Source organism: Heteronotia binoei, chromosome 9 (genome assembly GCF_032191835.1).
Source record: "Heteronotia binoei isolate CCM8104 ecotype False Entrance Well chromosome 9, APGP_CSIRO_Hbin_v1, whole genome shotgun sequence".
NCBI classification, from domain to species: Eukaryota; Metazoa; Chordata; class Lepidosauria; order Squamata; family Gekkonidae; genus Heteronotia; species Heteronotia binoei.
In genome coordinates this window covers 28,772,067-28,798,606 of record NC_083231.1, presented here as the reverse complement: position 1 = coordinate 28,798,606, position 26,540 = coordinate 28,772,067, and the positions used below count along the sequence as shown (strand labels likewise).

The following is a 26,540-nucleotide window of genomic DNA, read 5'->3' as shown; positions in this document are numbered from 1 at the left end:
TTATTGTTACTTGACGTGTATATAAATAGCAGGATATTTTTTCCCCTTTGTTTCTAGAGGGTGCCACCCATAGTGAGCACAGAGCACTGATGTCTGAGCTCAAAATCCTCATCCATATTGGGCACCATCTCAATGTGGTTAACCTACTGGGGGCCTGCACAAAACCAGGAGGTAAGTCCTAGAAGATGTGGAACTCAAGTGTTGTTCTCTGGTTCAATTGTGAAAGTCTGCCTTTAGTGGCTTGCAAGCTAGCCAAGGCCTGGAGAGCTGCTATTGAGGAAGGGAAGACACCAAAAAATAGATGTAACTATTCAGTACAGGGCAAATAAAAGAGCCCTGTGGCACAGAGTGGTAAGCTGCAGTACTGTAGTTCAACCTTTGCTCACGAGCTGAGTGAAATCCTGGCAGAATTTGGGTTCAGGTAGGCAGCTCAAGGTTGACTCAGCCTTCTATCCTTCTGAGGTCAGTGAAATGAGTACCCAGCTTGCTGGGGGTAAAGTGTAGATGACTGGGGAAGGCAATGGCAAACCACCCTGTAAAAAGTCTGCCAAGAAAATGTCTTGATGTGACCCCATGGGTTGATAACAACTCGGTGCTTGCACAGGGGACTACCTTTACCTTTTCAGGGCAAATGTAATATCATCAGTTGCTGGTTTTGTGTGTAGAGAAGCCTTCTCCTCTGCCTTTTATTCAACTATGCATCTTATTCACCTATGCCTACAAGCAGTTGGTCCACTCTTTTCAAGGTCCAAAGCATAGTCTGGATTCCGGTTTGTCTAGATGATGGATGGGAGAGGGGCATGAGAAGCGTTTGAAGGTATAGATCTGTAGGAGGGAGAGACAGGAGATTTCATGCTTTTCCTACCAGCCAATTCTCCCTTGCAATTTCCCTCCCAAAAATGTTTTTCCTAGCTGAGCTCACTTCTGGTTTCACAGGAAGATTGGTGTGTGTGTGTAGGAGGATTAAAACATGCAGAGAGAGGGAGTATTAAGCAACCTTCCTGCTCGCCAGTTCTCCTTAGGCAGTGCCCACCCCCCAGTAACTCACATTTGTGATGTAAGAGTCAGAGTGGGAACACCCTAGTTCCATTGTAATGTCTAGTTTGGTTCCTACTGGCAAATGAATTATTTGAGTGGAGATTGCATGCATATAATCTTATGTGCAAGGGTGTTGGTTCATGATTTAAATACTCAAGAGAGAACAGCGCACAAATTCACTCCTGCATCCTGTCATGTGTACAGTACAGTAAAACGGGAGTGTGCTGAGAAGTTAAAATTGGCTCTGGAGCAAACTAGGTGCTTGAAGCCGGTGCTGCTATAACCACTCATCTGTAGGGTTGTCATTCCCCTGGGAGGATCATGGGAACTCCTGCTATCTGTTGCCTGCCCTTGCTGTAGTGAATAGAGGGAAACAATGGGATGATGTCCTTCCTCTTTGAATGACATCATAGCATTGGCGCAGTGGTCTAGGATTCACCTTAAAAACACTATTTAAACTATAGTTATTGATGAATCCTAGAGGAGGGCCTGGCGTGACTTCGTCCATAGGGTTGCAAGGAGTTGGACTCAACTGTGCGACTGAACAGCAACAAAGAGCATCACACCAATTTGGTGCCAGTTTGGTGTAATGGTTAAGTGTGCAGACTTATCTGGGAGAACCAGGTTTGATTCCCCACTCCTCCATTTGCACCTGCTGGAATGGCCTTGGGTTAGCCATAGCTATCGGAGGTCTTGTCCTTGAAAGGGCAGCTGCTGTGTGCTTTCAGCACCACCCACCTCACAGAGTGTCTGTTGTGGGGGAAGGAGATAAAGGAGATTGTAAGCCGCTCTGAGACTCTGAATCAGAGAGAAGGGCGGGGTATAAATCCAATATCATCATCATCATCATCATCATCATCATCATCATCATCATCATCATCATCAATATCACTTCTGATTCACACTAGAAGTGATGTTGTGGCATTGGTGAAGTGCTGACAAGGTGAAGGTGGCATTGGTGAAGTCCTGCAAGTGCTGGACTAGCGACCGTACATCCCCTGAGATCTAGCCAGTATCAGCAGTGATAGGTGAGAGTTCATCCTGCGGCACCATCAGCTTAAGAGGAGGGAACAGGTAAGCACTGCTAGCCCTGGGCTGGGAAATACCTGGAGATTTTGAAAGTGGAACCTGAAGAGAGCAGGGTTTGGGTAGGGCAGGGACTTCAATGTCACCCACCTTCTGAAGCAGCCATTTCTGATCTGTTGCCTGAAGATCCAATGTAATACCAGGAGGTCTCCAGCTACTACCTGGAGGTTGAATTGAACCACACTAATAGCTGCCGAAAAAGTCTTAAAGACTACTTAAATCCTTTACACATCAAATTCTATTGTATTCATAGAACACATCAAAAGAGCATATTATGCTTCATATTACCTACATCATTAATATCATTGCATTTGAAACATAAATGCACTTGCACTCAGCTGCCTATTTTTTTGAAAGAAATACAGCTACTTTACAGTCTGCTAGTGCTACCTGACAACATCACCCATCGGAGAAGAAAAGTTGGCAACTGGATTTTGTGCTGGATATTCAGAGCGTGGAGTGATGACTGCAGGATACGCTGAGTGCAAGTGCATGGGACTGTAACTTTAAGAACTTTGATAAGAATTTATGTTTCAAATGCAATAGTATGAATGATGTATGTAATATGAGAAGCATAATATGCTCTTTTGATGTGTTCTGTGAATGCAATAAAGAGCCCCATGGCACAGAGTGTTAAAGCTGCAGTACTGCAGTCCTAAGCTCTGCTCACGACCTGAGTTTGATCCCTGGTGGAAGCAGGGTTTTCAGGTAGCCGGCTCGAGGTTGACTCAGCCTTCCATCCCTCCGAGATCGGTAAAATGAGTACCCAGCTTGCTGGGGGGAAAGTGTAGATTACTGGGGAAGGCAATGGCAAACCACCCCGTAAAAAGTCTGCCGTGAAAACGTTGTGAAAGCAACATCACCCCAGAGTCGGAAACGACTGGTGCTTGCACAGGGGACCTTTCTTTTCCTTTTCCTATGAATATAATAGAATTTGATGTGTAAAGGATTGAAGTGGTCTTTAAAACTTTTGCATCAGTTATAAGTGTTGTTCAATTCATCTGCAGTGGTTTCCTGTGTGTGTGTACTACCTGGAGGTTGGCAACCTGGTTACCAACAGAAGGGTAACTCCTCTACCGATAGTCCTGGTGGTCTGCTTTTTGTGGTGAGATGGGCCACAGGTTTTGCAGGTGTACTACAGAGGGTCTTGCTGCAAGAAGGAAAACAATTCTTTTTTTAACCCCCCCCCCCCAATTTTATTCCCACAGGTCCACTCATGGTGATTGTAGAATACTGCAAGTTTGGGAATCTGTCAGTGTACTTAAGAAGCAAGCGGAGCGAATTTGTTCCATACAAGGTGAGGGCTGTGATACCTGGAGCGCAATGACTTAGCGATGGTAATCCATGCTAAGGTCACCTCAAGAATAGATCACTGTAATGCTCTCTACATGGGGCTACCCTTAACGCTAACCCGGAGACTACAGCTAGTGCAGAACGCTGCGGCACGGCTGCTAATGGGGCTGCCGCGACGGGAGCACATTCAGCCAATGCTGAGAGAGCTGCACTGGTTGCCTGTTGTATTCCGAGTTCGCTTCAAGGTGTTGGTATTAACCTTTAAAGCCCTCTATGGTCAGGGACCTGCCTATCTACGGGACCGCCTTTCCCCATATATCCCCCAGAGAGCACTGCGATCAGGGACAAAAAATCTGTTGTCCGCCCCTGGCCCAAGAGAAGCCAGGCTATGTGTAACGAGATCCAGGGCTTTCTCGGTGGCAGCACCAGAACTTTGGAACACCCTCCCAGAAGCTATAAGGGCCCTGCGGGATTTATCTGTGTTCCGCAGGGCCTGTAAGACCGAACTGTTTAAACAGGCTTTTGTGGTCTAACTGAAAAAGGGCTGCCACCGGACACCGGTGGGTCTGATCATAGTTAAGAAGTCAATACCGCCTATACTGGATTGAAATAGCGCTATAGAATGGTTTTAGAGTTGATGTAAATTATGGTTTTATATGTTTTATTGGATTAATTGTTTTATAATGTTGTAAGCCTCCCTGAGTCCGCTTGCGGAGAGGGCGGGATATAAATGAAAAGTAATAAATAAATAAATAAATAAATTGTAGGGGAAGAGTGCCCTGTTTTTTTAAATTGAAATGCTTTTTGACATTGCCACTGAGAGATCTTTTGCATTTTTCTGATGATTGGTTCAAGGTTATTACCCAGTGAGGAGGGCAGTCTTACTTTCAAAATGTTCTGGCCAGATGTACATTCCATGCAAGAATCATACAGCACTTTCTCTAAAAAAAAAAAAATAAGAGGACGTACTTCAGCAAACATCTTAAAACTAAAAATTTGCCAAGTGCAGGAGGCTTTCCAAAGACAGAACCATGTCATTCGTTTAGTCTCAAAAGGGTCCAAGAGATACTTGTGACAATTGTCCAGCCAGTTTTCACACTGCAGTTACAGTAGCAATGGATAAGGCATCGGGAAAAACATACCATTTTCTCATTGCCCCTCGAATGCTCAAAAATGTTATCTTGCAACTATTGTAGAATCCTGGGTTGAACTACATGGAGTTTGCTCAGCAAACTAAAAACAGAAGTCGCTCAGTGCTGTGGCTCAGTGACAGAGCAACTTCTTTTCATGCAGACTGTCCCAACTTCAGTCTCTGGCATTGTCAGTCAAAAGGATCAGGAATCTGGTGATGTGAAAGACCTCAGACAGTGGAGTCCTGCTGTAAGGCAGAGCATACAGGACAGTTTGATAGACCAGTGGCATGAGTCAATATAAGGCAGCTCCATGTTTCCCTGCATTCAGTTTTTGTACCAAAATGTGACCAATCACCACCAGTATTAGATTGCACCTTCTAATCACATGGTTTCTAATATTGACTTCAAAGGGATTGTTTGGTTTTTGTAGATGCTAGCCATCAAAGTTGGTGAATGAAAGTTTCTGATTTCCTTTTCCCATTTATTTTTAATTTAAAAAACTTAATAGACCAAAAATGCCAGGTATAAGCATGGAAAGCACAACCGTCTTGTCGAAGTCCCTGCAGATCCAAAGAGACGCCTGGACAGCATTGCAAGCAGCCAGAGCTCAACAAGCTCAGGGTTTGGAGAGGAGAGATCTCTCAGTGATGCAGAAGAAGGAGACGGTAGGATTTGCCTTCTTCTTCCTTTATCATTTGACAGCGTAGCCCTAAGCAGAGTTACACCCTTCTAAGTCACTTGACTCCCATTGAACTCTGCTTCAGATTGCACTTTAAGTCATGAGAATGTTAAGAAAAAGCAGAAATGTTAAGAAAATTGAAGGCACGTTAGTTTATTGTTATTTCTTTGTAACGTGACTCCTTAGCCCTACTCCTTAACCCAGTTTGGTGTAGTGGTTAAGCGCGTGGACTCTTATCTGGGAGAACTGGGTTTGATTCCCCACTCCTCCACTTGCAGCTGCTGGAATGGCCTTGGGTCAGCCATAACTCTTGTAGGAGTTGTCCTTGAAAGGGCAGCTGCCGTAAGAGCTCTCTCAGCCCCACCTACCTCACAGGGTGTCTGTTGTGGGGAAGGGGAAGGTAAAGGAGACTGTGGCCACTCTGAGTCTGAGATTCCAATTTCTTCTTCTTCTTCCTCCTCCTCCTCCTCCTCCTCCATTGGTTCACTTGATCCCAGACTTTTCACTGCCCTATATTATTTCATCAGTCCTTACAACAGCCCCATGTGCCAGTTCTCACTGGACATTTTGTTCCACAGGGAAGCATTCCTAGCAATCCCCCAAATACACTCTTGCATGTATAACATAAGATCCAGATGAACATGGATGCAGCTGGCAACCATTTTCATATAAAAGGGGGCAGCCACGATCAGAGGGTCTGCTGCCAGCTATATCTGCAAGCTCTGAACTGATAAGTTCTCATATCTTATTCAGTACATACCCAGGGAAGAGAAAGAACACTATCCAATCCTCCAGACCCAGTATTGTTTGTTTAGAGCTGGAGACTCCTGACCAGGTTTTTGTGGTATTCACTGAGGTAAATCCCTCATGGTCTTAAATTCAAAGTAGTCCTTAGTAAGTGTGGTGCTGAGCATGACTCCTCCAGCTGAGGCAAAATAATGTTCTATGTAGTTTTTTGAGCAACTTTGCTCTCTTGATCTTTCCTTTCCAAAGAAGGCAAGATGCAAGCTCTCTTGCTTTTCCTCATCTGAAAATTCCAGATCGGCAGCCATGTTGATTTGTAGCAGCATTTATTTTGGAGTCCAGGAGTCCAGTTGCACCTTAAAGACTAACAGCATTTGTTCTGACTTCGGCTTTAATGAGTCAGAGCTCACTTCATAAGCTTTTGCATCTGATAAAGGAAGCAATGACTCAGAAAAGTTTATGCTTGAATAAAAGTTGCTAGTCTTTATGGTGCCCTTAGACTTCTGTTTTAGTTTTCTCAGTTAGTTGCAGAGGGTTATGGCTGCTGTACAGTTGTGGCTTCCATATACTGGAGGAAGCAAGAAACCAAGAGAGAAGATGAGAGTCTTGTATATTCAGAAATAAATTTGGATGGGCATCTTATTGCACATTGTATGCAAATCAACATATTTGCCACCTGCTGATTGTTTCCCTCACAGCAACATCTGAAGATCCTTGCAAAAATCCTCTGACCTTGGAGGATCTCATCTGCTTTAGCTTCCAAGTAGCCAGGGGGATGGAATTCCTGGCGTCACGAAAAGTAAGGCATTTCTTGAGGGGAAAGTGGCTTTTGTCAGATGACTGCTTGCTTCCAGAAATGGTGTTTTTTTTCGTATGTGTGTGTCTGTGTCTGCACCTGGAAATCATGTCACTGGTGACTGACCCTTGCTGGATATTTAGGGAGGTGGCTGAATAAGCCTGCCTATGCCTCCTAATTGGGTATTTCAAAGACAGTCTCACATCCAAGTACAAACCACAGTTGACCTTGCTTGGCTTCCGAGATGTGGTGAGATTGGGCTTGCCTGGGCTATCCAGGTCAGAAACAGATAGTGTTAAGGATGGTGCTTAGCAGAAGTGAACAGAAGGGTGGACTTTATCAGCTTTTCCACCAATGAAAGAGGAAGAGAGGTCCATTTTGGTCACTGAAAATGCTGTGCTCTGGTTTGTGGGGCCTGTATGGACATGACTTCCAGATGCAGACACTGTGAGACAGTTTGTACAGTGCAAAGAGAGTTAAGTAAGGTTGACCAGAAAAGCTGGTGGGCTCCATCCCTGTGTACTTGTCTCTTGAGCTCATGTAGGGAGGGTGTCAATGTCAACCCCTTGCTTAACCCCACCATTTTCAGAAGCTCGCCCACTTTGTGGACATTCTTGTCCCTGCAACTTACTTGCTGGTCATCTTCCTTCAGGCAACAGATGTTACTGACTGACTGATTCTCCTGCAGTGATGTGCAGAAAGAATTAGGCAACATCTGGAAGGTGGCAAGTGAACAATAGCAGCTGCCCTGGAAATGGGGGGAAAGGGGGTAAGAGATCAGGTAGTTGTGTGAGACCCACATGAAGGTGCTTTTAAAGACCTCTGCAGCATCTCCAGTCTGAAGATTCACTCGTTTGAAAGTCCTCTCATGTAAAACCATGGGAATATCCATAGCCAAGCCTTCTCCCCAACAAGATGCATTTCCAAGCATAAGACACTGGTCAGCTGTGTCCCCTTTAAAAGGCTGGGGACACCTGATATAACTGTAGCCTGACTAGCCATAATTACACTGAAGAAAAGACTGTGCGGCATCAGAACAGAAGGGAGAGGTTGTTGTCACCTTTCTCTTCTCCTCTCTTTGGGTGTCTCCTATGGAAAGAAAGGCCACTGTGCTCTTCCTTGGTTCGTGTCTTGGCCCTTTATGAGGAGCCGGAGCTACTATTTTCTGCTGGTGTCTGGAATAATAGGACAAGTTGAAGCATGGCCTGAGAATGGAACACAAATCGCAAGGAGATTTCAGGGTCGGATTAACAATTAGGCCAAGTAGGCACTGGCCTCTGGGCCTCCACGCCTTTAGGGGCCCCAGGCCGGCTTTCCCCACAAGTTTTCCCCCTTGCTTGCAGCCTTTGGAGCCTGAATACGCAGCCTGCAACTGAGCCACTCTTTGCCCAATTTGCCTGGTGAGATGGCTGCTAGAATCATCGCCAGGTTTGCCTGCCTCTCCCCCATGGCTTTGTCAAAGGGGCTTTTGAGAAGGTGCCTGTAGGCTTGTAACTGAGTTTTGAGACAATCAGCAGTCAAGCATTCTTTATTAGCAAGTACATCATAACATGGTGGGGCTGGGTCCCCGCTTATATGTATTACCCGGAACTACCCACTTCCCAGTCAGGTCCAATCCTGACCAGTTAAACTTCGCACCACAGATTTTCATAGGCGGTTAGCATCTGTCCCTTACAGTCAGGTGACCCGCGGTTTCCTGCTGGTTACCTCAGCATGCGTAGCCGCACTGTGTTGTATTTTCAGGGACTGAAATGCAATACACAACAAGGCTGCAGTGGGGGCCACAGGCGGCGGGGCAGGTGCTGCAACTTTGAGATAATTTGCCTCCGAGATTTTGACTGCCTGGGGGCCTCTAAAGGGTTTAATCCGGCACTGGGAGATTTTGATAAAGAATGTCTTAAATCATTCCATTGTGTGCCTTTTGAAGCAGTGTAGTCTTTTGAGAGAACATGTGCATTGACTTTTACTTGAATTCTACTGGGAGATCCTCTAAGCTTAAGCCGCACCTAGAACTGGACTGTGAAAAGGGTTTACCAATTAGGACAAAGTTAGCAAAGCTATGAAAGCGACCAGCCCTTCAGAACTTCAATGATGGACTTATTCTTCGTATCCTTGCAGTGTATCCATAGAGACCTGGCAGCTCGCAACATCCTCTTGTCAGAGAACAATGTGGTCAAAATCTGTGATTTTGGATTGGCTCGAGATATCTACAAAGATCCCGATTATGTGAGGAAAGGAGATGTAAGTTTTAGCAACTGACTGAACTCCTGAGACATGAAATGGGGAACTGCATATATTTCTTTGTTTTTAAACCCGGCGTTTTCCCTTCTTTGCTGCTGTCTAATGTATTGAAGTCCTGTCTCCTTCCTTAGTGTCCAGCCTGCCAGTTAAGATCTGCCTCTCAAGCCCTGCCCTCTGTGACCCTGTCTGCAGAGGAGGCAGGTAGCAAGAGGAGACAGAGCTTTTTCAATGGTGGCACATCACCTTTGGAAAGTTGTGCTTCTTGAGGCTTGTCTAGTGCCTGCCATTCTTTTAGGCAGCAGGCCAAAACAGTTAAGAGCCTGGGTTAAAATAAATAAGGGTTGCCATCTTTTTTAGCTGTTTGTGGTCTACTTCAAGACTAAAAATGGATTCTAATGGATCTTCTAGGATGCTCACTAATGGTTTGGTGCTATTTTCATGCCACTGGCTTGGTTTTATTGACTTATTTTTACATTGATAATTTATACTGTTTTATGATTATATGTCTTGTATTTACTTGTAAACTGCTTCAAGCAGGACTCTGGACAGGTTGTATATAAATTCGCTAAATAAGTAAATATTGTTGGTTGTTACACCTCTAGGCTAGATTACCCTTGAAGTGGATGGCACCGGAAACCATTTTTGATCGAGTGTATACCATTCAAAGTGATGTGTGGTCTTTTGGTGTCCTGCTGTGGGAGATATTTTCATTAGGTAAATCACATTTCTTTGCTTGTTAAAATTCTCAGCCTTTGTTATTTAAAAAATATAGCTCTTTTAAAATTATGGTGTAAATTCCAAGTGCTCAGTTGTAAAAAGAATTGTTTGGTTTGGTTTACTCTGTAAAGAAGTAAGAAGCATGATGATCAGAACCAGCTGAAATTGGTGACAAAGCATCCACTGATAACAACAGATCTGGGTTTCATCCATAGGAAATTGGCACGTTTTATTGAACTCACTTCCGTTGGGGAAAATAAGCAAATATGTTTGAGCTCTCTCATCTGTCTAAACAGTCTAAGCCATTTTGATATAGAGAGAGTCACATGTGACACAATCTCTGACTGGGAAACATAACTTGGCAAAATATGCTTTCAAAGCTGGAATAAAAATCCAAAGATTACAGAAACATTTCTGAATGTTGCTCAGTTGTGTTCACACATCCATTCTAAGTAATCCTCTGTATGTAATCCCCTAAGTAATCCTTTGAGTAATCCTGAGTTGAACATCCAGGTACAGATTCTTATCACCTTACTGAAAAGTATCAATTATCATTTCAGGAGCATCCCCTTACCCTGGTGTAAAGATTGATGAAGAATTCTGTAGAAGACTGAAAGAGGGAACAAGGATGAGGGCCCCAGACTATACAACGCCTGAAATGTAAGAATTTTTAGTGGTACAAAGCTGTCTGGTGCCAGAGTGGGCAGCTCATGGTGACTGGATCTTTAGATCCTCCTGAAAGATTAAGGAGAGTTGCATCCTTCAGTGACCTTAGAGGAGCATAACTCTATTTAGGATTGCACTGTTATCTTGCTGCTGGCATCCAGTAAATTGGAACCCGCCCTGAGCCCATTACGGGATAGGGCGGGCTATAAATGGACAGAAATAAATAAATAAATAAATAAATAAATAAATAAATAAATAAGGTATCAGTGAGAGGGAGGGAGGAGCCACAAAGGGCCAAGCAGTGCAATCCTGACTGTGGTCACACCCTTCTAAATCCACTGAAGTCAACCGTCTTAGAATGGTGTGACTTTCTTGAGGTTTGCAGTGTAAATTTATCAGTCTCTCTTGGTTTTCCTTTCTTTGGAGGCGAGCAGCTCAGTTTTGACTTGTCCACTGCTTTATTACTAAAAGCAGCAGCCTTAGAAATAAACAAAATGTGTACAAGAGGCCATTGCCTCGTTGTTGTTATTGTTGTTATCTTGTGTCTTCAGGTATCAGACGATGTTGGATTGCTGGCATGGAGAACCCAAACAAAGACCCACTTTCTCAGAACTGGTGGAACATCTGGGAAATATATTGCAAGCAAGTGTTCACCAGGTACATGAGTGCTCCTGAAAGTAGTTGCTGTTAATGTAGGATCATCATTTTCACCTAAAGACAGCATGGTTTGTGTTGAGAATGGGAGCCATTTGCAGTCATGGAACTTTGGCTAGCGCTTTGTTTCACATGACACAAAGAGATGTGCTGGTCTCAGCCGGCCTATTGCTCACAGCTTTTTTTATAGAAGGAACTCCTTTGCATATTGGGTCACACCCCCCTGATGTAGCTAATCCTCCAAGAGATTACAGTAGGCCCTGTACTAAGCTGCAGTCCTTCTTTCCTACCATCATCAGTTATCTGGAGGGGAAAAAAAATCTGTCTCCGCTCACAAACTCTGGAAATGCAACACTATTTCTGGCTGTATTTCACAGGATGGCAAAGACTATATTGTCCTTCCTCAAACTGCTTTGCTGAACATTGAAGAAGATTCTGGACTCTCGCTGCCCACCTCACCTGTTTCCTGTATGGAGGAAGAGGAAGTGTGTGATCCCCAGTTCCAGTATGACGACAGCTCAGGAACAAGGTTTGTAACACAATGAGCATTCCATTGGGGTTAGCAGACATTTTTTCTGGAATGTGTGTGCATGAACATTTGTCACTTTTTATATCTCACAACATTCAGCAAATTAAGAATTGGACTTCAGCCATACATCTAGTTCTCCCTGTTTGAAGATGAAATTGTACATACTAAGGAGAAGTCTGAAGCCTGTGTGAATTTGCTGATTTGTTTCTGTTTAGAGCAGAAGCGTTGAACTCATTTGTTATGAGGACTGGATATGACATAAATGTCACTTTGTTGGGCCAGGCCATGCGTGCCATAAAATGCAAAATGAGATACCAGAGATATAAACTTTATGAAGATATTTCAGATGCCAAATGGCAACAGCAGACTTGATTGGATTAGGTGTGATATGCAGAGGGGTAGTAGGCTTGGAGGTATCAGCATTGTTAATGAGACACAAAACCTAGGTCTCAGTTTGGTCCAGGAGGATTCATTCCAGGAGGATGCAAAGAATAAATGGAAATAAGTCTAAAGAAGTGAGCAGTGACTCATAAAAGATCATACCCACCACAAATTTTGTTAGTCTTTAAGGTGCTACTGGACTTTACTCTTTCTACTGCTATTAAAAACAACATTCAAAACCAGTGGGGGAACATTTTAACCTTCCAGGACATTCAGTTGCTGACCTGAGAGTAGCAGTTCTCTTAAAAAGGAATTCCAAATGGGAGATTAGAAAGAAAGACTGATGAATTGCAGCTGATAATGAAGCTCAAGTCAATGTGTCATCCTGGACTGAACTGAGATCCTAGGTTTCTTCTCTCATTACCAATGCCTGCTATTGTCATTTGGCATCTGAAATAAATTCAGTCTCCAAGATATAAGGACAGATGGACTCACATTCTACATGGACAGATGGACTCACATTCTGCATCTGAAGAAGTGAGCAGTGACTCATGAAAGCTCATGCCCTGCCACAAATTGTTAGTTGTTAAGGTGCTACTGAACTCTTGCTCCCTTCCACTAATAAAGATTGCAAGCTGTACATAAAAGGCTTATGGCAACCATTCTACCAATGGATTGAAAACTGTAAAGTGAAAGAGTGATAGATAGAGAAATTGTATCTTAGAATAGATTACTGAGATGTTAAGAATATACAGTATATGAAAAGATTGTTAATGAATCTATAGTTTGAAGCTTTGTGAAAGCAGAAAATCTATTGGAGAAACAAAAATTGAATTTTAATTTTTTTAACCCCATTTACCCCTTCCTTACCTGTTTTCCTTTCCCTAATCTTTAGAACTGAAATATAATAAAAAATTGTTAAACGGAAGATTGCAAGCTGTACTGTTAGGTTTCTGCCCCCCCCCCATCTGTTAGAACTGGAAAGTGGGATCTTTCTCTCTCTTTCCCCCTCACTTCCTCCCCAAAAGAGGAGGAGGAGGGGAAGGAGCATTCAGCCAATCGAGGGAAAAGAGGCTTGGCTTTCTTTCTCTCCTCTGCAAAGCTGGAAGCAGGAGAGGAGAGACCTGGGCAAAAGCAAGCTGTGATGTGGGAAGCAGGAAGCAAATGAGAGGCAGTTGCTCAAGGGCAGGATAGAAGTCCTGCTGGAGCTAATTCCACCCTGCCAGCTGTATGTTTGACATCCCTGGTTCAACTTTCTAGTAGTCATCTTACAAAATTTGATCATAAACAAATATGACTTAAACACGTGATAAATATTATTGACTATCAGCAAAATAACCCCAAACATGTCACACCACAGTGGGAAGCTGTCTTGGGCTTTGCATTGGATCCCAAGTTGTGCTGGCTTGGCTTGATATGGTGCATTAGAGACAATGCCAGCTGTTGAGGTTGCCAGCTGCTGATGTACAGAAACTCTCTAGTTTTTAACAGCTGAGGGCAGAAGTCATCAAGGAATTCCCATCACTACATCTGCATGCAGGCAGAATTGACACCACTTCGTTTCTGTCTGTTAAGCAACCATGAACCACAGAGGGACTAACCCCCGGGAAAGTGTCCTTAGGATTGCACTGTAAAACTCCTTATCCATACTGCAGTATAGATATTCCTACATACAATTCCAAAATTAAAGGGAATTTGTTGCCTTCTACAGAAGCCACCAGAAGCCACTTTTTCTATCTTTGATCCTGCTGGAACACCCCCTTCTTTCACAGATACGAATCAACTTCTAGCAGTTGACATTGGATTTGCTGCTGATAATTTGGCAGCCTTATCTCTTGACTCAAGGGTTGAATTTTGAGTGCTGCGAGAATAATCCTTTCTGTTTTTACCTAGGCCTGCGCTTCTAGGTGGAAATTGATGTGTAGTATGGTTGGAGAGAATGTTCATTGGGCTTTAGTTATATCTCCATTACACACCCCCACTCCCTTCAGTCACCCTCCAGGGGCCTCTTAAAGGTGCCCAACCCCAAGATGGCTTGGTCAGTTGTCACCAGGGGAAGGACCTTCTAAGCTGTAACCCCTACCCTGTGGAATGCACTCTCGGATGACACCCTTTCCCTGCCAGACTTGGTTCATTTCCACAGGGCATACAAGGGCAAATTGTTTAGGTTGGCCTTTGGAATGCAATCCATGTTTGGGTTGTTTTTGTTAGTGGCATGATGCTATCCACATATTTTAATAGTTTAACATTTTAATGTCAATATTGTATATAATGTTTTTAATATGGTTTTAATGCTGTGGGCTGCTGCAAGACCTTTTGGGTGAGTGGCAACTAAAAATTAATTAACGAATAATATCTAGAAGAAAGGTTCTCCGTAGTGTTCTTGGAAAAAAACATATTAGTATTTTAAAATATTAGAGATACGATAATGGTATTTTAAACCTCTAGGTGCACAAGTAATAGGACAGTAATCACTAGCACTTTGAAGACATTTGTCCTGGTTCTCCATTTGTAGACTTCCCTACAGTTTGCTCCCCAGCCTACTTCTTTCCTGTTATTCTGCATTAGTGAAGGGGGTGGGGGAGGAGGGAGCCTCTATTTTCTTGGTTTTTTTGAGGGATCTAAATTTTTATTTTAACAAAAAACAAAGGAATCAGCTGCAGGATTTAGTAATTTATTTAACCCCCCTCTCAAATCTATTCATCCCTTGATAACTGCAGTCTTAAGAGAGAGGAATAAACTTCCATTGCTTTGGAGAAAAGGGAAATGCCTTTTCCCCCCCTCAGAGCTAAGATCATTTTCTAGCATCATCTTATGACTTTTGTTCAAATGTGCAGCCATTTGACCACAGGAATTCTGGTTTACCTATCAGAAGTGTCTTTTTCAGATACCACCACTAGTTTTCCTATAGAACTTGCAGTGAGACAGCTCAATTGAGACGGTAACTGGTGCAGCCTAAAATATCTCTTAGGTTGCCAACTTCCAGGTTAGTGGCTAGAAATCTCCTGCTAGTACAAATGATCTCCAGACAACTGAGATCAATTCAAGTGGAGAAAATGGCTGCTTTGGAAGCTGGACTCCAGGGCATTAGACCCCATTGAAGTCCCTCCTCAAACTCCACTCTCTTCAGGCTCTACCCCCAAAATCTCCAGGTATTTCCCAGCCCAAAGCTGGCAACCCTATATCATCTCCCACTTTGGTGATGCCGCTTGGCTTTGGGGTCCTCTATGACAAACACATAGTGTGTTGATTGTCACTGGATTGGGAATGGTTCCAACTCAGATGTTTTTCTTTGAAGAAGAGCCTTTAGGGACAGGAGAACTGTGGAGTGTCCAGTGCCAACTCCAACAGTTAACAGGAGGAACAAGTGCTGAGTCTGCTGCTGCTGCTGTCTCCAGTTCAGTTAGGGGGTCTCAGAAGTGCAGTCCAAAGGAAAGAATTATGAGTGCAATGTAGGCTTCTTTGTTTATTATGCTTCAAAAAAGTTTGCAAAATAAAACAAAAATAAAAACCAGAACAACATGCCTAGTTCAGAAAGCAGCTGATCTTGTGCCCCCCCCCCCAATAAACAGTTCTTTCTTTGTAATAAACAGTTCTTTCTTGGGCTCACTTTGCGGCAAATATTTTCCGCATCAAAAGAACTAAGGGCGGTTTCAAATAAATACTGGTTCTCATGAATTTAGATAACACTTGTGGCAAGCAGAAAAGCATAATTCTGTTCAGGGTTGTGTTGTTAGAGAATCAAAGTCCATCAAAGCCCACGGGCTAAAGAAGGGTGTGACTGAGTTCAGGATCACACTGAAGATTATCTGCCCTAATCTCCAGCCAGAACCCTGCATGCCATATTCAATGAATACGAAAAGCCATGGATTTGTATTATGAAATGATTCTGACAAGTGGGTTGTCTGGCCAGCTCTAACACATAACATTTCCTTTTTAAAGTTCCTTCAGGACTAGGGTTGCCAACTTCTGAGTGGTTGAGAACCTGGAGAGATCTGTGTTCTATAAGTATAGTTAATTACAATTAATGAATAATTTTTCGCTATTACAAAACACTTCAGAAAATTCAACAGCTTGATGCAAGAAAGACAATTTACTTACTGTTCAATTGATGTACTATAGTATCAAAGCACCAAGCATAAATACACAGTTACTTATAAACATGCATACGAAGCAAGAAAACAATAAAACAAAAAATGAAGCACAAAGTTCTAAGAGATATAGCTAAAATTATTCATTAATTATAATTAACTATACTTATAGAACACAAATCGCTCCAACTTCTGGGTGGTGGCTGGAGATCTCTTGGGACTACAGTTGATCTCCAGGTGATGGAAATATCTGCTTTGGAAGGTGGACTCTGTGGCATTATACCTTATTGAAGTCCTTCCTCAAACCTTGCCCTCTTCAGACTCTACCCCCAAAGTCTCCAGGTATTTCCTAACCTGGAGCCGGCAACCCTGCTAAGGCCCTTATTTTTTGTCTGTCTTAGGTGGACAACAAAACAAAATTGATCAAACACAGGGCTATGGATGGGTAGTATGCTGCATTTGCTTTCATGGTTTCTAAATTTGGCAGGCTTCCATTGGATGATGAGTGAATGACTATGGCTGACAGAGATCCCTGTCTGCCATTTTCTCCACTCCTGTGTTTTTGTTTTTCAGTGAACATCGCAAAGAAAGTATAAGAAAGAGCCGTCCTGTGAGTGTAAAGACCTTTGAAGATATACCTGTAGAACCAATGGTAAAAGTGGTTCAAGAGGTAAGTTGGTATTGTAGTTGATACTACCATCTCTTTTGTCCTTTCCTTCTTGTGTTTTGATCTCCTCCCATTATGGCCATCTCTTTTTGGGCTTTTAAGGATAATCAAACAGACAGTGGGATGATTCTTGCATCAGAAGAACTCAAGACCCTAGAAGAAGAAGCAAAGCAGTTGCTGTTGCCCTTTAGGTAAGCTGGTCAAGCAAAAAGTAACGTCCCTTGTAAAAATCTTATTCATAGATTAGTTTTAGCCATCTGTCAGTATGAGACTATTTCTTATTGTTTTAAATATTTATTTATTTATTTAAAATTCATCTTGCCTTTCCAAATTCATTTGAAACAGCTAGCTGTAAAAGGTAGGATAAAAAATTACAATACCATCCACAAAGATAAATGATAAAACCAAGATTCGAAGACCAAAAGCCAGTCACAAAACAACTAAAAGTATAATCCTAACAAAGAAAGAGCAGTTTGATTGCCAGACTTTAACAAAGGACAGCCTTGAAATATTACCAACAGGAAAAAAAGGAAGAAGAAAGCTGGACCTCCTGTGGGAATGTTTCCACTGCACCATGCCTTAAGATGATTGTTCTGTGCTCTTTTGCACAATTTTCCTCTTTTATAGCAAAGGTAGATCACATCAGTCAGGCCTGCAGCCTGATGCATGGAGCTTTTGCATTATACACTGCTTTATTTCAGGGGTTTCCAACGTTGTTTGGGCACTTTTGGAATGTTGAGAAAATGCAGTGAGTACCACCATAAAGTGGTTTTTCTATGGAGGATAATTACAAAATATTGACAGGTCCCAAGCCAAGCATCCTCCTATGATGGAGGCAGCTATTTTTGAATGGGTACTCCTTGAAGACCCGAGGCTGATACTTCCTGGGTTCTTTTGAAACATCTCCTGCAACAATGAAGTGGAGGAAAGCTGAGATTTGACTCTGCTTTGGGGAAGAGGTATCTTGGGGAGGAAGCAAGAGGCCATGAGAAAACGCATTGGGGAACACCATGGCACCCATGAATATCAGATTTGTTGATATAAGACTTCGAGAATGTTGTAAACTCTAACTTAAAATAAAAGCAGAATTGGGAAAAAACCACACTGGGGATCATTGCTTTATTTGCACAATGGAAGGAGATGATGTGTTCACTTTTCTACCTCTTGAAGAAGATCCATAGACCACATACAGGTCTGAACAAAACCAGAGAATATTCATTTAGCCACCAAACACAGAAAATCTAAGATAAACATTTGTCTGTTCCTGATCATACAGAGACTGACTATCATTGCAATTCTAAGTAAAGTTGCACCTTTCTAAGCCCACTAAATTCAGTGGATTTAGAGAAATGTATCTCTGCCTAGGGATGTGCTGTATATTTCCATGCTTATCCATGTTTGTCTTTAAAGCCAAAGGGAAACAGGGAGTAAATGTTCAGAACATGCTTAGAGTTAATAATACGGTGGGAGGGCTTCTGGTGTCCTGGCCCCACTGGTGGACCTCCTAATGCCACTTGGGTTTTTTGGCCACTGTGTGACACAGAGTGTTGGACTGGATGGGCCATTGGCCTGATCCAACATGGCTTGTCTTATGTTCTTTTTTATTTTTCAGTGGATTGGTCTCCAGTAAAAGCAATGAGTCTGTTATGTCTGAATCTTCAAACCAGACAAGTGGCTACCAGTCAGGATACCATTCAGATGATATGGACACTATGGTTTACTCTGGTGAAGAAATGGAACTCTTACCTGTAAGAGAAGATCTTTCTCAGACTCCCTGTGTGATGGTATATGGCCCTGAGATGCCTCCTGTTTAAGAAGGGGGGAAAGGGACCCTCCCAGATAAATAATGACATAACTTCTAATTGAACATTGCCTTTTTCTTAAACCAGTGGTATTCGATGCCCACAACATCTGCAGTCACAGGATTAGAAAAAGTATGTGTTTCTCTACATCTTCTTTGATAAGAAGGACAACAAATGCTTCATGGACTACTGGAACCAAAGCCGATGTTTAAGCTTAAATCAAGACCACTAAGTGCTATATCTGATGAAGGGAGCGTTGACTTTTGAAAGCTTATACCCTAAAATCTTATTGGTCTCTCAGGCACTCCTGGACTGGAATCCATCTGTTCTATTGCATACCAAGATGGCTGCTCTTCTGAAACCAAGCACTGTGTGTCACACAAATATATCTGTTTAGATTATTCCAAGCATTATTTCAAAGTTTTAAACACTGAGATGTAAATGAAATGTTATTTTGACACCACACGTCTGTGCAGCTTCATGAAGATGGATTAGCATTCAGTCACAATCATTTGGATTTTCTATTTTTACCACAGATGAATTTCTAACAGTGCCTTTGTTCTCCCTGGGCATCGCCTTTCAAGAAGACAGTATCATGGCACAGGTTGCTTGCCTTGTAAAATTAACAGTGCAGTCCTAAAGACATTTTCCTGGGTGTAAGCCCTATTGGATAGGGTCAAGGAGGACTGTAAGCAGACCTGATTAGGATGGCACTGTATACCTCTTCCATCAAAGGAACCTATGGTGAATCTCCATGACAATACTAGTGAAACAATGGTGACTGACAAGAGTGATTGTTCTCCTCTCAGAAGGAGGTTGTTTTTGACTGGGTGGGCCTTGAGACTTTTTAGATGAACATTTATTTACTGCTGAAGTATTCTCAGCTATGTCAATAAATACAAAATCTGCTAAATGATCCATGAATTTTACCTCAGGTGTTAGTGACCTTTGCCTTAGTTGACAACAATACTCCCTCTAAGCTGTGGATTCTTGTGAGCAAAAATTCTACTGTGTGAGCTCCTTGCATTAAAGTTGTGAACTGCTGCATAAATTAGTTTCCTCTGGGGCCATTTTTCCTAAGCTAAAACAAAAATGTGTGAGCTGGAAGATAAAAAAATTGTGAGCTAGCTCACACTATCTCAGCTTAGAGGGAACACTGGTTGACACACAACAAATCTCAACATATCCTGGAAGTAATCCAGCAAAGAATCGTCATAAATCCATGTGTATCAATAGCTTGTTACTCACAACTTAGCTGCTCCAATTCTTGAGTGATACTTCGAAGGATAAGAATTGTTAGATAATTTTCTATTTTGGAGGACTAGGGTTCTAAAAATGTATTATGTATATAACAAGATGCTTTTTTTTAAAAAAAAAATGAAACTGTAGAGCTATTATGACTGGTGTTACTTTTGTATTTTTGGTTTTTATCCATGTTTTTGTATTATAATATTCAAATGCTGGGAACCTACGAATTGTCAGGAAAAATGGCAGAACAGTATTTATAGTCTGGTTGTGTAGAAAGAAATGTAATATATTAAAATAAATATATATATTATATTATGACAAATGTACTAGGGGCATTTTATTTCTATAGTGGCCTAAAAAATTATTCTTTGTTGCTGTAGGGCTGGTTCACATTACATGCATCAGAGCAGTTTTCTGCTTTCTTACTGAATACTGTAAAAGCTAAAGCGAAATGCACATTTGCAAGCCGGTGTTTTCCAGAGGTCTGTAAATGGAGGCACTTTTTTATTTGCATTACAATGGAAGACGTGCTTCTTTCTTACACCAGGAAGAGTTTCTTTCAGGGAGGCCTACCCTTTCACTGCATAACTGCAAGCTTTGGCCATGCTTCTTCAAATTGTGGGAATAATTCATGGTGGGGCGGGAATAATTCAGATGAGAATGAGAGTATTCCCAAGCATGTGTACTTGGCTCTGTTCAATAGAGTTTACTTTCAGGTAAGTGGCTTTAGGATTGCACAGAATATCCTCCAGTCACCTCAGTGGAGACATATGACTGTGGTACCTGCTTCCAGTGCAAACATTTACACAGAGGAAGGAAGGACAGCAGAAGCACAGAAGGCAATTCCTGGTTGCCCACCATCACTTGCCTTGCAACGTAATTACTGCTGTGAAGGTAATGAGACATGCGACATACTCATCAATCAGGGAACTACAATTGGTCCTGGCTCCATGACGTGTAGGTCTCTGTGGATTTAGAGGCAGTGGGCTCTCTTTCAAACATGGCTGTGGACAGAGCGCCTGCTTTGCATGGATCCATGACTCAGTAATAAAGCATCTGCTTTGCATGCAGAAGGTCCCAGGTGCAACCCCTGGCAACTCCAGGTAATAGGGGATGTGAGCAGGGGTCGTGTTGTAGAAAAACAGGTGGTGGATCTCATCCAGTGATTGTTATGCAGCTGCACCTACTATTCAATAGACAAGGTGGGAAGGAGAAGGTGGAACTCTCAGAAAGGTTCAGGAGCTGTGCTCCTGTGAGCTGCTGTTGAATCCGAGGCCTGGATGTGAGAGACCTTGGAGAGCGCCTACCAGTCTTGATGGGCCAATGACTTGATTCAATATAAGGCAGCTTTATGCATTTTCAACAAGCAGATATAGAAGTTTATAATCAGCCATATACAAGTTTAAATTGCTTCTCAGGGCTGTGCAGCTTTTGGGTTAGAAAAACAAAACTATCAATATTCTGTGATAAATTCTCTGGCCTGTATGAAGTAAGCTCATATTAAGCTCATTGGTATGATTTTTCTGTAACTTGGCACAATTTGCTCTTCTGCTGTTACTGATTTGTCTACTTTCTTCTACTTATCATGGGGAAATGAGAGGAGCTAAAGAAAGCACTGACATAACCCTAAAAAACTTGTTTGCCAACATTTCTGGGCCCTTTAATTTTTCACCTATATCTTCACATCGCTAAAGAAATGCTCTCTTCACTAAGTCAACTGAGACTTTAAGGTTAACAGACGTCTGTGGCTACTACCACCTACTGCAACTTTTCTGCTGGATCATGAGCCAGTGTTGCATAGAGGTCAGCATGTCAGATTATAATTTGGAAGGGCCTTCCCCTGATGTTGTTGCTTGGCTCTTGGATTCTTAGCACCTCTGAATGTGGAGGTTGCCCTCAGTCACCTTGGCTAGTAGCCATCAATAGACTTCTCCTTCATAATCTATCTAATCCCCTTTTAAAGCTGTTTATTCCTACATCACTACATCCTCTGGCAGCAAATCCCACATTTTAATCACTCTGTGTAAAGCAGTACATGCATCAGACTCTAAACTTCTGAAAGGCTAGGGTCTCTGTTACTCCTCAAGGTGCCACATTGATACAACACATGCATGCAACCTGTATTAGATTTGCTATGTTTTGACCTTTCTTTTTATCTAAAAAGATACATGCTGAGAATGGAGGAGCAGGCAGGCACCCAGAGAGACAAGGCTAGTTTTTAAAACAGCACTGGTTCTCCCCAAAGCCATAACATATATCCCCACCCCTGCTCCTCCTTGCAAAAGCACAGGCTTCTTTCTCGTTGTTAGCCATGCTCCAATTCCCAGGTTCTGTCTCACCTGACACATGGAAGTAGGGACCTAGCCAGCATTCTCTAGCAGACCTAGTCTCCTAAGGTCCAGCAGCATGGCAATCACCAGTCATCAAGCTAAATAAGAACATAAGAGAACACAAGAGAAGCCACAATGGATCAGGCCAATGGCCCATCCAGTCCAACACTCTGTGTCACACAGTGGTCAGAACTCAGGTGCCATCAGTAGGTTCACCAATGGGGCCAGAACTCCAGAAGCCCTCCCAATGTTGTCTCCCCCGACACCAGGAATATAGAGCATCGCTGCCCCAGGCATAGTGCCCCAACTATATGTTGTGGCTATTGATGGACCTCTGCTCCATATGTTTATCCAGTCTCCTCTTGTCTAGGCTTTTAGCTGTCATGAGTTCCTGTGGCTATACAAACGTCTAGCACTTGTCAACATGCTTTGGACACATGCCTTATACCACATGAGATCATTGATCTACTGATTATTGATCAGTATTATCTATGCTGGCTGGCAACAGAACTCAACAGAGGGCTTTTGTGTCACCTACTACCTGATCCTAACTGGAGATGCCAGGGAGTGAACCTGGAACATTCTGCATGCCAAGCAGAAATTTTATTACTGAGTCACATCTCCATGGATCCTGCCAAACACCGCTGCTTCTTGAAGGATTTCTGAAGAGTGTGAATTCCTGACCTCTCTCCACACACACCCCCCCCCCCATCACCAAATGCTGATCAGTGTCCCAGGGATATGGAGGAGCTTTTGGAACAGCATGAGGGAGGTATTAGAAGTCTGCAGCAGGGAAAGGGGATCAATAGAAACAGTCCTCCCTGTTCTGTCAGCAGAAATCCTCCATAGTCTACAACCCAACCCAATTTTCTGATGACACTATTTAATTAAAAATGACACTGACCCCAGGCTCTAGACTTTCCAACATTTGGCAGTTTTGCGGTCCACGTGTAATAGTCTCCTGCATACAAATTGTCCGTCAGTTTGTATATAAAAGACTCTTTGCATTGTTTCCTTGTATCTATCCAGTTGCCCTGACCTGGATAATTCAGGATAGTCCAATCTCATTAAACCTTGGAAGCTAAGCAGGGTTGGTCCTGGCTAATGTTTGGATGGGAGACCTCCAAGGAACACCAGTGTCATGATGTAGAGGCAGGCAATGGCAGAATCACCTCTGAATGTCTTTTGCCTTGAAAACCCTGTGGTGGTACCAAAAGTTAGCTGTGACTTGATGCCACTTTCCACCACATGCCCAATGCCAAGAACTGTCCAGGACGGCATTTTTAGAATGGGGATAAGGCTGCAGTATAACTGAATGGTGCAGAGGAGGGATGCTTTTATACAGGGAACAGGATCGTATTATTGTATACATTATCTTGCTCTTTCTGCATAATCTGCTTCTATAATTCCATTTTGCTGGAATTATATCATATCTGATTTTTTTTTTTTGCAGTGTTTCTAAATTTTGGAATCTTGGTTCTATTGCATTGTTTGTTGGAGACTTCATGTTGTTTGATGGCATTGTTTGACACTGTCTGATCCACCTTGAACCTCAGTGAGAATGGATTGCCCTAAGTAATCATACAATAGTCTGATTATTGGGCTTTTCCACAAGACTTACATATTCAGAAGACTGTCAGATTGACTGCTACAGATTTTATTAGGCAATCATTTTCCCCCCACTGATAACACAATTTAGAAGGAATCTGAAGGCGCAAAGGGTCAATCTCACACCTGCTTCTGAAAGGAAATTGGCTTTGCTGCTTTTTCCATATGCATTCCATTTCAGGAACAACTCAAAGTGTGTTGATCTATTTAGCTTTAGAGTTCTTTTCTTAGGCTTTCCTATTGAAAGGCACCTGGCTTTTCATATATACTCTCAATTAAATATTCTTGCCATGATGCAAATGGGATCACATCTGGCTTGGCAGATGTCATATTATGAAATATTCAGATTATGCTATTTATGCTAAATATGACCCAGTCATATTTAGTATGGATTTAGGGGGCATGCTGCAGTTGTTTCACACACTGGTTTCTGTGCACAGTGACAAGTAGCAGGAATTAGTGTGGGTAGGACTGCATCAGCTGCCAAACAGTACTTGGCACAGTATTTGGGAAGCTACCACAAATGCACAGGTAGCAAGCTTATCCTTGCAATGGTGCAGAAAAACCAAACTCTATATGTGATGGCCAATATCCCTCACTTGCTTTGAGAAATCACAGGGTTATAATTTGCTGGAAATGGGGTGCTGGACTAAATGGAACTTTGACACTAGCAGGCCTCTTCTTATTTTCTTACGTGCTTGTAGGCTGGATATTTTCCACTAGGCCCCTCTAACAAACAATGACAACTGATTAGGGTTTGTAGAATCTTTCGGGCTCAAGTGCCGTGTTCTACTGGAGAAAGTTTTCCTTCCAGACGTTTCCCATGTGTGGGCTGAGAGTATAAGATGTGCTGAGGAACAAAGAGCAATCCTCAGTAGGTCTACTCAGACTACCCATTGTAGTCAATATGGCTTACTCCCCCAGAAGTGTTCTTAGAATTGCAGCCTAAACTATCACAGTTTGTTATGTGATGTTAATTTGTGTAGGAGGATTGATTGCTTTCTTCTTCTTCTTTTTTTTTGGCTTACCAGCAGATGGCTGACTGCTTAAGCCATCATAGAAGTCCCAAAAGGGGCAACGAATTTTTGCCAAAATGGCCAGCAATACTGGATACACCCCTGTAGCTAAACAAGACTCTTTAAATAGTCACAGTTTTGAGCAGTCCTCTGATTATGCAGAAAAGTGATGGATATTTTCCCCTAGGCCCCTCTAACAAATAAAGACAGTCTGTATCTCTTTCGTTGGCTAATGTGTTGCAAAAGAACGCAAATTACCATTTGCTGACATGAAAAGAAAACTTTAGCAATAACAAACCTGATGAAGATAGATTCAGATGGGTCTGAAACAACAGAACAAAATTCGAGTCCAGTGGCACCTTTGAGACCAACAGTTTTATTCAAGGTATGAGCTTTCACACGCAAGCACAGTTCTTCAGACACGTTGAAATGGAAGTTACTTTGTAATGGAAGTTACCAGTCCATACATACAGGTAGAGGGTGAACAGCAGCAACTAGCATACAACACAATGAAAATGTTTAACAGATGCATGGACCAAGCAGGAATAACAAACTTAGTTTATATGGTCACCATTTATTTGGATTTAATGACAGGGAGGACATAGAGAAGCAAATAAATATATCAAAATTGGAGATTGATGTGTAAATATATCCTTAATTGTGGAATGCTGAGAGTGATTAACTGAGACCCTGTTGCCATGCTCCATCTGTCTCCTTTCAAGCATGGCGGTAACTATGTGGTGTGTGTGGCAGCAAAGCCGGATTTATTGCAAGCCCTGGTACCAGTGTCCAAGTTCAAGTTTTAAGATTGCTTTAAGATTGGGGGGCTGTGTGTGTGCAAGAAAATGTTTGTCCCCCCCCCCCCCACACCCCAGTACTTGTGAAAGGGAACTGTCATTATTTAGTAGAGGTTGTAAGTCACTGATGACGTGTTGAACTATTTTGAGCAGAGAGTATGAGACCACTAGTGTGTTGTTGTCTCTTTTGGGCCCGAGGAGGCTCAGCTTTTGAAACTTTGCCCATGCCGTCTTCTTATTTTCTGACTGGTTGATTAAAAATAATTCAGAGATGACAAAATTCCCTCCAATCTCCAGCAGGTTTGCTGGGCTAGATGCTTTGATTTAAATCCCACCCTGCTAGACTGATTAAGCCCTAGGAAAAGCTCTGCAGAGTCATTTGGGGAAATAGTGGGAGCCCCGTTAACATATGGTGCTGCTGATAGGCATCTCGGTATCGGAGATAAGAAGTCATTTAATGGGATTTTAGGGAGTTTGGCTTTTGTTACCATCAAGCTGGGCAGTGTATAAACTGTAATCCTTATACAAACGTAATTAGCTGTTAACCCTATCATGTTCATAAGGAGATATGTTCAGCCAGGGCTCATTTTGTAGCAGGAATCCCTTTGCATATTAGGCCACACAACCCTTATGTATCCAATCACCCCAGAGCTTACAGTAGGCCCTGTAATAAGAGCTCTGTAAGCTCTTGGAAGATTGGCTACATTAGGCTTGTGTCGCCTAATATGCGAAGGAGCTCCTGCTACAAAATGAGCCCTGTGTTCAGCTAACTAATAAATTACAGCCCAATGGTCCTCAATTGGCTTACCGGAAGGATGTGCAAACCAAAAGGGTCTGCATGGTAGCAGTTTATTTAAGACTGTCAGGATGCTACTAGGATATGGTTGCACAGGTCCCCTGATAACCAGTGCAGGATGGGTGCATAGGGTTGCCAGATCCACGTTGGGAAACTCCAGGAGATTTGGGGATGGAGCCTGAGGAGGAGAGAGACCTCAGGGGGGTAGAGAAAGAAGTACTTTTCTCT

At 42.6% G+C, this 26,540-nt stretch overlaps 1 protein-coding gene across 1 annotated transcript in view; it reads left to right on the top strand.

Annotated features, from left to right (window-relative positions):
- The window catches only part of KDR (kinase insert domain receptor), a 66,488-nt gene extending 47,756 nt beyond the window's left edge, over window positions 1–18,732 (top strand). Inside the window, exons 19-30 of the mRNA XM_060246377.1 lie at window positions 58–171; window positions 3,333–3,421; window positions 5,059–5,215; window positions 6,672–6,772; window positions 8,888–9,010; window positions 9,613–9,724; window positions 10,288–10,387; window positions 10,945–11,050; window positions 11,425–11,576; window positions 16,622–16,718; window positions 16,818–16,906; window positions 18,328–18,732. Coding sequence (XP_060102360.1) covers window positions 58–171; window positions 3,333–3,421; window positions 5,059–5,215; window positions 6,672–6,772; window positions 8,888–9,010; window positions 9,613–9,724; window positions 10,288–10,387; window positions 10,945–11,050; window positions 11,425–11,576; window positions 16,622–16,718; window positions 16,818–16,906; window positions 18,328–18,529 — 1,442 coding nt within the window. The 3' untranslated portion in view covers window positions 18,530–18,732. The remainder of the gene's footprint in view (window positions 1–57; window positions 172–3,332; window positions 3,422–5,058; window positions 5,216–6,671; window positions 6,773–8,887; window positions 9,011–9,612; window positions 9,725–10,287; window positions 10,388–10,944; window positions 11,051–11,424; window positions 11,577–16,621; window positions 16,719–16,817; window positions 16,907–18,327) is intronic.
- The last annotated feature ends 7,808 nt before the right edge of the window (window positions 18,733–26,540 follow it).